The 14,122-nt window shown below is 40.3% G+C and overlaps 1 protein-coding gene across 1 annotated transcript in view; it reads right to left on the bottom strand.

Annotated features, from left to right (window-relative positions):
- Positions 1-14,122, bottom strand: part of zgc:153039 — a 68,010-nt gene that overhangs the window by 13,365 nt on the left and 40,523 nt on the right. The window contains exon 9 of the mRNA NM_001430896.2: positions 11,608-11,732. Within this exon, the coding sequence (NP_001417825.2) occupies positions 11,608-11,732 (125 nt within the window). The remainder of the gene's footprint in view (positions 1-11,607; positions 11,733-14,122) is intronic.

Here is a 14,122-nt window from a genome sequence, read left to right as displayed (position 1 = left end):
CATACACACGCGCGCACACACACACACACACACACACACTCATTGCAGTTTCCCCTCAGTCCGTCTCACACTCCCCCTTCATCTCCTCTTTTCTCCTCATTTATCTGCCGTGTGTGTGTGTGTGTGTGTGTGTGTGTTCTCCTCTTCTTCTTCATCTCCTCCTCCAGACTCAGAGCAGTAATTATGTTAAAAGCAGCAGATCTGCTGGCAGTGATGATGTCACCCTGCTGATGTCAGCAAAACCACAGCCTCACACTGCCAAAGTCACCCGCATGCGACACACACACACACACACACACTCAGATACAGTCACACTCAGACACACACCCTTATAAATGTGGGCACTTAATCACACACACACACACACACACTAAGTCACTCAAAGATACACACACATGTGCGCACACAGTCACTCACAGACACACACTACCTTAGGTGCACAAACTCAACCATACGTACAACACACACTTAGAGAGACAAGTTCATATAATGACTCACAAACAAACACACAAAAACACACACACACACACACACACACACACACACCAATATGCGTAGACATGCAGACTCACACACACTTAATCATAAACGCACCACACACACTTAGAGAAATTTTCATTTAGTCACTCACAGACACACACACTATATACACACACACCTAGTCATACACACACACACACACACACACACACACACACACACACACACACACACACACACACACACACACACACACACACACACACACTCACACACATTCAAATGAACAAAAACACGCACACATTTCCTTAGACTAAAACACACACAAAATCAGACACTTTCACACGCACGAATGCAGACACACACACTCACAGAGAGAGTCGTAGTAACTCAATCAGCATCTGATTGGCCGGACAACAGATCAGCTGAAGGGCCATTCATCAGTTTAATTGCTTTCCTCATTTCAATCACACAATTAAGAGAGTGACGAGCAGCTCATTTTCTGACACAGTGCTGGAAAAAACACACTCATTAGCAGTTCACACACTCACACATCTGTCCAGAGGTGTGTGATGCAGTTATTCTCTGTGTTCATTGCTGTTCTATTAGTGTGTGTGAGGAATGGGTGTTGTTCAGTAGTTCCAGGACAACACTGAGAAATGTGTTTGATCCAACACACTCATCATGGACATAACGCCTGGCAGACAACTCTCACATGGTCGCGCACTGAAGCTAAGCAGGGCTGAGCCTGGTCAGTATCTGCATGGGAGACCACATGGGAAAGCTAGGTTGCTGCTGGAAGTGGTGTTAATGAGGCCAGCAGGGGGCGCTCAACCTGTGGTTTGGATGGGCACTAAAGCCCCAGTACAGTGAAGGGGACGCTATATGCTCAAGGTTCTGACTGTCTATGGCCATTAAAACCAAGTCAAGAAACCAGTCTGAGATGATTGAGTTTCATGACATGCTGCGTTATCCTGCTGGAAGTAGCCATCAGAAGATGGAGACACTGTGCTCATAAAGGGATGGACATGGTCAGCAGCAATACTCAGGTAGGCTGTGGCGTTGATGCTCAATTGGTACTAATGGACCCAAAGAAAATCTCCCCCACACCATTACACCACCACCACCAGCCTGAACCGCTGATACAAGGCAGGATGATCCATGCTTTCATGTTGTTAAGGCCAAATTGTGAGCCGAGCATCCGAATGTGTCAGCAGAAATGGAGACTCATCAGAGCAGCAACGTTTCTCCAATCTTCTATTGTCCAGTTTTGGTGAGTCTGTGTGAATTGTAGCCTCAGTTTCCTGTTCTTAGCTGACAGGAGCGGCACCCGGTGTGCTCTTCTGCTGCTGTAGCCCATCCGCCTCAAGGTTGGACGTGTTGTGTGTTCAGAGATGCTCTTCTGCAGAGCTCGGTTGTAACGAGTGCTTATTTGAGTTACTGTTGCCTTTCTATCAGCTGGAACCAGTCTGGCCATTCTCCCCTGACCTCTGGCCCCATCAACAAGGCATTTGCGCCTACTTTGTCGGAGCATTCTCTGTAAACCCTAGAGATGGTTGTGCGTGAAAATCCCAGTAGATCAGCAGTTTCTGAAATACTCTGAGCAGCCCGTCTGGCAGCAACAACCATGCCGCGATCAAAGTCTCTTAAATCCCCTTTCTTCAACATTCTGATGCTCGCTTTGACCTGCAGCAGATCCTCTTGACCATGTCTACATGCCGACATGCATTGTGTTGCTGCCATGTGATTGGCCGATTAGAAATTTGCGTTAGCAAGTATGTGGAACTAATATCCAATAAGTACCTAATAAAGTGGCCGGTGAGTGTACAAAACAGATATATTATAATTCATTGTGAGCATGAGCTTTATAGAAAGTTTTAGCAATTTATGTAAACATCTGGGGCAATAAAAGCCTCAGAAAAACAACAAATCTGTGGATTTGACTGCTGTGGTTTGTGGCATCAAATCTTAGAAAAACACTCACAGTTTCAAGACACAGCAGAGCCAGACGTTACTGTTCATGATTTTGCAATTTATGGACTAAAATCTGAAGTTTTTGGTACGGAACTAATATGCGCGGGAGAACAGATCACTCGGCTTTTGTAAATTTGAGGCTTCTTTAAATGAACTTACATTTCAGATATGCAATATCTGCGCGTAAAACTGAATCGTCATTGCAGCACAATTAGAAACTATCAACAGGTTATTTTTTAACAAGATTTAGTTATTTTTGGCATCTCAGATAATATAAACATATACTATTATAGCCATTATTTCTCTAATAAATACAGCACTGTGCTATTTAATTACTTAAATAAGAGGATTTGGTATCCAAGAAGAGAGTTATAATAAATAAAAGGGTTCGTTTACAAATTATTTTATAAAAATATCGGTTCTACATATCGGTTATCGGGTCTGCATATACACTGGTATCTGTATCCATAGTTTGGGGTTAGGGTTAGTTTTTCTTGTTTATATATTCAGCTCGTGAACAGATTTTTTGTATATGTTCTGCTTAAACAAAGCAATCGGTATCAATTATTAAATTCAATATCGGCCGATAACTAGTGGTGGTAATTTTTACTTGTCTGGACATTCAGTTTTTGAACAGATTTTAGTTATCGGCTGTGCATAAACACTGGCATCTGTCTTGTTCTAAAATTCAATATTTGTCTTATTCAAATATTAAGCCTGTGAATATATTTTGGTTCTGCATAAACACATCGATATCGGTTTTTGTATATCGGTTGTAGTCATTTTTCTTGTCAAATTGTTCAGATTGAACAGATTTTGGTTATTGGTTCTGCATAAACACAGCAATTGGTATTGTTTCTAAAATTCAATATCGGCCGATAACTAGCTTGTGGTAAGATTTTTCCCGTGAAATTAATAAGCCTGTGAATATAATTTGGTTCTGCATAAACAGGGATCTCTATCAGTTCTATAATTCAATATCGACTGATCAATAGTTTGTAGTAAGATGTTTTTTGTCTAAATATTAGGTTTGTGAACACATTTTACTTATTGGTTTTGTAAATTTGAGGCTTCTTTAAATTAATTAACATTTCACTTATGCTATCTCTGAGCGTAAAACTGAATTGTCAGTGCAGCACAATTAGAAACCATCAACAGATTTATAAAAGCAATTTATTTTTTAACAAAGTTTACTTGTTTTAGATGCCTTAGATTATATAAACATTTACTATATAGCCATTATTTCGCTAATAAACACAGCACTATGCAGGATATTTAAATAAGAAGTGTTGGTATGCAAAGAAGAGAGTTATTATAAATAAAACGGTTTTGTTTACAATTTTTTTAATTTTTAAAAGTAGTTTAATATATTTTTTATTATTTTTAAAAACATTGGTTCTATATATCGGTTATTGGTTCTGCATATTCACTGGTATCTGTGGTAAAATTCAATATTGGTTGATCACTAGTTTGTAGTTATATTTTTCTTGTTTATATATTCATCTTCTGAACAGATTTGATGTACATGTTCTGCTTAAAGGAATCGATATCGGTTCTGAAAATCAATATCGGTCGATAACTAGTGTGTAGTAATTTATACTTGTATGGACATTTAGTTTTTGAACAGATTTCAGGAATCAGTTCTGCATAAACACTGGCATCTGTCTTGTTCTAAAATTCAACATTTGTCTTATCAAAACATTAAGCCTGTGAATATCTTTTGGTTCTGCATAAACACATCAATTTGGGTTATTCTATATTGGTTGATCATTAGTTTGTGGTAATTTTTATTTTCTCTAATTTTTTAGACTGAACAGATTTGGTTATTGGTTCTGCATAAACACTGGCCTCTGTATGGATTCTAAAGTTCAGTATCGGCCGATAACTAGTGTGCAGTCATTTTAACTTATCTAAATATTCAACTTTTGAGCAGATTTTAGTTATCAGTTCTGCATAGGCACAGAAATTAGTATTGTTTCTAAAATTCAATATCGGCCAATAACAAGTTTGTAGTAAAATTTAGCTTGTCTAAATATTAAGGCTGTGAATATATTTTGGTTCTGCATAAACACATCGATATCGGTTATTGTATATCAGTTGATCACTAGTTTGTAGTCATTTTTCTTTTCAAATTGTTCAGATTGAACAGATTTTGGTTATTGGTTCTGCATAAACACAGCAATTGGTATTTTTTCTAAAATTCAATATCGGCCGATAACTAGCTTGTGGTAAGATTTTTCTTGTCAAACTAATAAGCCTGTGAATATAATTTGGTTCTGCATAAACAGGGATCTCTATCAGTTCTATAATTCAATACTGGCTAATCAATAGTTTGTAGTAAGATGTTTCTTGCATAAATATTCATATTTTACTTATTGGATTTGCAAAAACACTGGTATCAGTATCGGTTCTAAAATGTATTAATAATTGAACAGAAGTTAGTAGTTATTTATTTTTCTTGTCTAAATATTATTCAGACTGAACAGATTTTGGTCTTTGGTTCTGCATAAACAAATGGATCGATGTCTGTTTCGAAGTTCAACATCGGCCGATAAAGAGTTTGTAGTATGACTTTGCTAGTCTTAATATTTAGTTTGGAAACAGAATTTGTTTATTGGTTCTCCCTAAACACTGTTATCGGTTCTATAATTCAATTTCGTTCTGTCACTGTTTTATAGTGTTTTTTTATGTCTAAATGTTCCATTTTTTTAACAGATTGCCGTAATCAGTTCTGCACAAATAGTGGCAGTATTAGTTCTATCATTCAATATCGGTTGATCAATAGTTTTTAGTTCGTTTTCTTTGTCTGAATATTTAGTTTGTGAACAGATTTTGTTTATTAGTTCGGCATACACACTGATACCAGTATCAGTAACAACATTCATTAATAAATAAACACTAGTTTGTAGTCATTTCTTTTTCTTGTCTAAATATCCAGTCTGTAAGCAGTTTTAAGTTATCGCTTCAGCATAAACACTAGAATCAACATAGGGTCTGAAACTCAATATAGGCTAATAACTAGTGTGTAGTCATTTTTCATTGTTTTTGAACAGATTAAATTTTTCAGTTCTGAATAAAAAGTGGCATCTGTATTGTTTTAAAACCCAATATTCAATTTTTGTCTTAAATATTAAGCCTGTCAATATATTTTGGTTCTGAATAAACACAGGTATTGATATCGGTTATTATATATCAGTTGACCACTAGTTTGCAGTCTTTTTATTCTTTTAGTTATCAGTTCTGCATAAACACAGGCCTCGCTATCGGTTCTGAAATTCAATATCGGCCGATAACTTGTGTGTAGTAAGATTTTACTTGTCTAAATATTAAGCCTGTGAATATAATTTGTTTATGCAATTCAGTTCTATAATTCTACATCGGTTGATCACTAGTTTTTGAATGGTTTAGAAAGAACAGATTGGGTTTATTAGTTCTGCATTAACACTGGTATCGGTATCAGTTCAGAAATCAGAAATCAGCTGATCAATAGCTTGTAGACAGATTTTTCTGTCTAAATATAAAATTTGTTAACAGATTTTGTTTATAATTTCAGCATAAACACTGGTAGCAGTTCTATAATTCAGTATCGATTGATCAATAGTTTAATCTTGTCTAAATGTTTAGTTTGTGATTAGATTTAGTTGTAATCTGGATCAGACTCTACACTGATTGACAAAGCAATCCTAAAGTGTGCAAACATGTGAAAGCATCAGGCGATCGCTGTTTTCCCTCACTCCTCCTCTTCTCTCCTAATTGTGATTGATGAGCGTCTGTCAGTTTGTTTTCTTTCTCTAAAGTTTCATCTCATTAATTCTGGACACAGCGAGTCTCTTGGACTCTAAATCCTCTGCTGGTTTCAGGAACGCAGCCAAGACGCTGTGAAAACCAGTCCAACTGCAAACCACTGGAGCCAAAGTTCAGCTTTTATCCTTGAACAGCGCGAGCCAAGAAATACCATCACTTTTAGATTTCATCAAACATTTTGTCTGAGCCCTCATAACGCATTCAGGTCTGTTTGCACCTACAAGATATGGAAACTGAACTTTGCAAATGCTTCCCTCTAAATACAGGGTTTAAATAGTTTGCAAGTATAAAAATGGTAATGCTTATACTCGTCCTGGTCATTTTCAATGTGGGTTTGTGTAATATACTTAACCCTTGTGTGCTGTTGGGTCGTTTTCATCAACTCTAGGCTGATTTTGAGGCCTAATTTGACCACAAGTTTCTCTGCACTGCAAAAAATGCTTTTCTTACTAAGATTTTTTTGTCTTGTTTTGAGTTCAAATATCTAAAAATTCTCAAATCACAAAGAATTTTATAGACAAGAAAAACATATAGTCTTGTTTTGAGAAATAATATGCCAATATTAAGTGAGTTTATCCTTAAAACAAGCAAAATAATCTGCCAATGGGGTCAGCAAATTAATCTTATGTCAAAAGGAAAAACAAGATTATGAACACTTTACACTTGGCTCTGCGACTGCATCTTATTGTGTTGATTTTGATTTAAAATGTGTGTGCCAACATTTGCAACTCATGGTATAATTTTTGATTTATTAAAATACAATATTATACTCATACAAAATGCAAAATAAACATTTTTAACAAAACATATTTATTTTTTTATTTTTTTTTCAACAAGCAGGATTACAAGGTCAACTAAAAATACCTATATAAGGGCAATTCTTCAACTACGGGCACTTTAGCCTTGTGAAGTTGAGTAAAAAAATGTTCAAAAGTAACGTGACACAGCCTCATAAGTTTAAACAATTTGTCTAGTTTTAAGATCTGTTATGCTGCGTTCACACCAGACGTGGAAGAGGCATCAAGCATGAGTGAGTTACATGTTAAGTCAATGCAAATATGCGAATAGACATCCTGCTTCATTTGCACAAATGTGATGTTACAGCTTTTTTATTTTCAAAGAGCCCACATTATTCATGAAATAGGGTCATATCTTGGTTGTAAGGGTCTCCAACAACAGTCTAATATGCATGCAAGGTCAGAAAACACTTTCGTGGTCTTATAATCTGCATTTATTTTTACCTAATTATCCCTGCGACTCCTGTATGAATCGTCCAGTGATTCATTTGTTCCCAAACCCCTCGTTAGCGCGAAGCTAATCTGCGCTGATTGGACCGATGACAGTCTGTTGCGATTGGTCGACACTAACTGCCTTATGCGACAGACAGAGTGAAATGCCCAGCAGATAATCAGCAATATAGAAGTAATCACAGTGCATACACGCTCGATAGTGTAAGGCGTGGAGTTTAGCTGCCAGTGGCTGAATTTAAATACAGACGATTGACTTGAAAATACAGACGACTGACTGTTTTATTGAGCAAAAACTCCCAAGAACTGGCAAGGAGATCTCCTAGCTTGTCACATTCTGCTCGTTTCACAGACACACACACACACACACACATATATTGCAACATCGCACGCGCGCACACACACACACACACACGCGCACACACACACACACACACACACACACACACACACACACACACACACACACACACACATAACCCTCCTCCGGATGACATCGCGCACGCATGCACGCACGCACACACACGCACACGCACGTACGCGCACATAACCCTCCTCCAGACGACATCGCGCACACACGCACACACACACACACACACACACACACACACACACACATACACACACACACACACACACACACACACACCTCCTCCAGACGACAGCACGCACACACACATTACCCTCCTCCACGGGAACGTAAACAAAGCAGCACGCGTCACGTTTTTAACGTGGCTTTGCACGCGATATGAGAATATAGCCAGTTAACCTGATAACAGTACACGCGGATACAAGTAACACAACACAACTAAACACATTTGCAAGCAAACGAGGCAACAACTTTAATCGCACGTACTTACACTTGAAAAATGGAGGAAGAAACCGATGCTGACGTGTCCATCATTACTCTTTACTGATTCTTCCTTTAACAAACAAAGTATACTTGGTAGCATGTAGTTTCCAGAAGTTTCCAGAAGTTTCCAACTACTTAAAGCTGGGCTTATGCTGAGGTTTCATCTTTGGGTAGAGACTCAATAATATCCATCTGCAGTGTGACTTCAATCGACCGGCATGTTTGTGTGTGTGTTTGTGTGTGTGTGTGTGTGTGTGTGTGTGTGTGTGTGTGTCTGGGTTTCTGCGTCAGAGGGCGGGGCCTCAGGTTTGAAATCTCCCGGGTTTGCGCGTGCACGTGAATAACTTGGTTTCGTTCGTACGTCATGGCAAAACACCTAATGAATCGGTATCAAGGCGACTCGTTTAAAGCACTATGATTCGACTCTTTTATAGATGAATCAACAGTTTTAAACACTGTACTCTTACAGATTTAAGCCTTAGCTGGATACTTCACTTCACTTAGAGCTGTGTTACACACTACATGGAGGGGCATTTTCAAAAACCCATAATATGGGCTCTTTAATAAATTTGTAACAATTTCTAAAAAGTTTAAATTGCAAATTGCAAAAGTTTCCACATTGTCATTATGGGCGATTGTGTGTAGAATGTTGAGGAAATCAATCAGTTTAATCCATTCTGGAATAATGCTGGAACAGAAAACAATGTGGAGAAAGTGAAGCGCCATCAATACTTTCTGAATGCACTGTACATCACTATCAAAGCTTCTGTAAAGTGTGTGTGTATTTTTGCTCATTTTTCAGAGACTTTTGGCGGGAATTTCAATAATAAACACGTCTCCGAGATGAATCTAATACTTTAATGAAAATAGTTTTGAATAATGACTAGTGGTGGGCTGTTATCGGCATTAATGTGCTGTGTTGACGCGAGACTCTTATCTTGGGTAGCCTTATTATTTGGGTAGCACACATATTCTGAACGCCTTCGGCAGAATTCAAATGAGCCATTTAATCTAGGTTCATTCTGAGATTACCGTGAGATTAATCTAGATTAAACAAATGAATCTGTGCCCACTTATAATAACAGCACACATTATACATCAACTAACATTAAGTCTAGAAATTAAGGTTAAGTCAGTACAGTGATCCTGAGTGCTTTCCGTGGGATACACACATGGGCTGTGAGCGCAGGAGGATGACTGAGGAGCTGATGTGTTCAGCAGATCTGGATGTGGTCAGATCTGAAACCGAGGAGGAAATCCAGTCGCAGGTTTGGCTCTGGATAATCAGACGCTCACTAAAGCAGATGTTGGAGGTCAGCTGGAAACACTCCGCTCACTCACGCACACACACACACACACTACTCCACTATTACTGCATGCTTCATTCTGATTGGCTGAAGCTGTATAAGTGTGGGATGTGCAGTCAGTGTCCGTCTGCTGATCTCAGCTGCTGAACACAACGAGCTCAGTCAAAACATTAGTAGTAACCATAGCAACCCAGTGACCTGCGCTCATCACACGCACTGATATACAAACACACACACACACAGATATACAAACACACACACACACACACACACACACACACACACACACACACACACACACACACACACAGATATACAAACACACACACACACACACACACACACACAGATATACACACACACACTCTCAAACAAACACACACACACTCTATACATTCTCTCTGACTTACTCACACTCTCTCATACACACAAACACACTTACGTAAACACACACGTGCACATACACACTCTCACACACACAGACTCTCACACACATGCTCATGCACACAAACACACTCTCTCACACACTTACACAAATACACACACACACACTCTTTCTCTGACTTACACTCACATACTAACAGACACTCACACACACACACACTCACTCACAAGCACTCTCGCACACACAAACTCTCACACAGACACAAAAACACACACTTAGATTCACACACACACTCATGCACGCAAACTCATTTCTTCTCACACACAGACACACACACTCACGCACAAAAAACACTCTCGCACACAGATTCTCACACAAACAAACAAACACAAACACACTCTTATGCACACAAACACTTACACACACACTCTCTCTACTACACACTAACACACAGACACACACACACACTCTGTCATACACACACATACTTAAACACTAACTCTTACACAAACACACTCATGAACATACACTCTCTCTCTCTCTCTCTCTCTCTCTCTCTCTCACACACACACACACACACTCTCTCTATCTCTTACACTCACACACTCTCACGCACACAAACACTCTGGCACACACAAATAGATTCTCACACGGACACACACATGCACAAACACACTCTCAAACAAACAGACACACACATTCACACACGCACACACACACACACACTCTCAAATAAACACACACACACTCTCCAACACACATACATTCTCTCTGACTTACACACTCTCTCATACACACAAACACACTCACGCAAACACACACGTGCACATACACACTCTCACACACACAGACTCTCACACACATGCTCATGCACACAAACACATTCTCTCACACACACACACTCTTTCTCTCTGACTTACACTCACATACTAACAGACACTCACACACACACACACACACACACACACACACACACACTCACAAGCACTCTCGCACACACAAACTCTCACACAGACACAAAAACACACACTCAGATTCACACACATACTCATGCACGCAAACTCATTCCTTCTCACACACACTCACGCACAAAAAACACTCTCGCACACAAACAGATTCTCACACAAACACACTCTCAAGCAAACAAACAAACAAACACACACACTCTTATGCACACAAACACTCACACACACACTAACACACAGACACACACACACTCTGTCATACACACACATACTTAAACACTCACTCTTACACAAACACACTCATGAACATACACTCTCTCTCTCACACACACACATACACACACTCATTCACTGTCACACTCTTTCTCTCTCTCTCTCTCTCTCTCTCTCCCCTGTGCGTCTGATAATCTCTGCAGTGCTTCAGCTGTGTGTATTAATTATGTAAATGAGTCTCTCGGTGGACATCCACACTAAACGCCTTTTAATCTGACGAGCCTCTGCAGACACAACAAACAGCAGCGCAAACCAAAGCCCCGCCCCCACAGCCACTCACAGCCAATCAGAGAGCACGCCCACCCCTGAGCCCACACACCTGAAGTTGGGAGCGGAGGCCCACTCCAGAGCCAGACAGGCCAGATCCACAGCGGCGTACACCAGCAGGAAGAAGATGGTGACGATACTGGCGATGGTGTTCAGCTTCCCGGAGAACAGCACCAGCTGAAAACACACACACACACACACACATTTAATTACATTTACTGTGAATATAGAGGTCACGGTGGTGCAGTGGGTAGCAGGATCGTCTCACAGCAAGAAGGTCGCTGGTTCGAGTCACGGCTGGGTCAGTTGGTGTTTCTGTGTGGAGTTTGCATGTTCTCCCCGTGTTGGTGTGGGTTTCCTCCAGGTGCCTTGGTTTCCACCACAGTCCAAACACATGCGCTATAGGGGAATTAACTAAATTGGCCATAGTGATTGAGTTTGTATGGGTGTTTCCGAGTACTGGGTTGCAGCTGGAAGGGCATTCGCTGTGTAAAACATATGCTGGATAAGTTGGCGGTTCATTCTACTGTGGCGACCCCTGATTAATAAAGGGACTAAGCTGAAAAGAAAATGAATATACGAATATATATAATTTGTTTTCAGTTGTAATTCTCCAGTTTTTTTCTAATATAAGTAAAACTAATTATGTTGTACAAAGCACTACATACATGTTTCTTTTTTTTTATATCTAATTATACACTCACCGGCCACTTTATTAGGTACACCTGTCCAACTGCTTGTTAACGTAAATGTCTAATCAGCCAATCACAAGTCAGCAACTCTGCATTTAGGCATGTAGATGGTCAAGACGATCTGCTCCAGTTCAAACTGAGCATCAGAATGGGGAAGAAAGGGGATTTAAGAGACTTTGAACGTGGCATGGTTGTTGCTGCCAGACGGGCTGCTCTGAGTATTTCAGAAACTGCTGATCTACTGGGATTTTCACGCACAACCATCTCTAGGGTTTACAGAGAATGCTCCGACAAAGCAGTAATATCCAGTGAGCGGCAGTTCTGTGGGCGCAAATGCCTTGTTGATGAGCCCAGAGGTCAGAGGAGAATGGCCAGACTGGTTCCAGCTGATAGAAAGGCAACAGTAACTTAAATAAGCACTCGATACAACCGAGCTCTGCAGAAGAGCATCTCTGAACACACAACACGGCCAACCTTGAGGCGGATGGGCTACAGCAGCAGAAGAGCACACCGGGTGCCGCTCCTGTCAGCTAAGAACAGGAAACTGAGGCTACAATTCACACAGACTCACCAAAACTGGACAATAGAAGATTGGAGAAACGTTGCTGCTCTGATGAGTCTCCATTTCTGCTGACACATTCGGATGCTCGGCTCACAATTTGGCATCAACAACATGAAAGCATGGATCATCCTGCCTTGTATCAGCGGTTCAGGCTGGTGGTGGTGGTGTAATGGTGTGGGGGAGATTTTCTTTGGGTCCATTAGTACCAATTGAGCATCAACGCCACAGCCTACCTGAGTATTGCTGCTGACCATGTCCATCCCTTTATGAGCACAGTGTCTCCATCTTCTGATGCTACTTCCAGCAGGATAACGCAGCATGTCATAAAGCTCAATCATCTCAGACTGGTTTCTTGAACATGACGATGAGTTCACTGTACTCAAATGGCCTCCACAGTCACCAGAGCTCAATCCAATAGAGCAGCTTTGGGATGTGGTGGAACGGGAGATTGGCATCATGGATGTGCAGCCGACAAATCTGCAGCAACTGTGTGATGCTATCATGACAATATGGAGAAAATCTCTGAGGAATATTTCCAGTAGCTTGCTGAATCTCTGCCATGAAGTATTGAGGGAGATCTGAACACAAAAGCAGGTCCAACCTGGTACTAGTAAGATGTACCTAATAAAGTGGCCGCCGAGTGTGTGTTTGGTTGTGTTTATTGTGTGGCATCAGTTGTTCTTGAATTTTTTTCATACATTTAGAATAAATGTCAGTCTGAAAAATTGGATGAATCGTGATTTACTCATCTGTAAACATCTGTATCCACATTTCACGCATAAATGTGTGTATAAGGATGGTTAAGGATGGTTAGTGAATGACACCTAATATTTTTAATTTCTTCACTTCATCACTGCTGTCTTTGTAGGCCACTCAGCAAGCTTTGGAACAGAGCCAGTGTTTCATTATGTTTTACACGTCTCTCATTAAAACACAGTGCCTAACAGGAGTGAGTGTGTGTGTGTTATTAGGGTATTGGCGGAGCATTATCCCTCATATTGAGTGCTCTCCTCTGAGGACCCTCACATATATAACGCTGCGACTGCTTTAAGTGTGTGTGATAAATTGCGTGTTTATGAGGCGTAACGACACGGCTGCGTCTCTATCAGGGTCATGCGCTGGAAACACTTCCAGGTTTCAGAGGAAAGGGCTTTTTAAAGAGCACCGCGTTTTAGGAAAATGTCTGGAAAAGATCCAGCGCTGTAAAGTGCTGAGTCAGCATACGCGAACGAACCCTCGCTGCATCACAGAGAGCACTTCAGTCTGACACTGCACATGCACTAGAAGACACACACACACACACACACACACAG

The sequence above is a fragment of the Danio rerio genome, chromosome 15, assembly GCF_052040795.2.
Source record: "Danio rerio strain M-AB ecotype USA chromosome 15, GRCz13ab, whole genome shotgun sequence".
Lineage (NCBI taxonomy): Eukaryota > Metazoa > Chordata > Actinopteri > Cypriniformes > Danionidae > Danio > Danio rerio.
The sequence above is the reverse complement of the archived record's forward strand: the minus strand, read 5'-3'. Positions and strand labels throughout refer to the sequence as shown.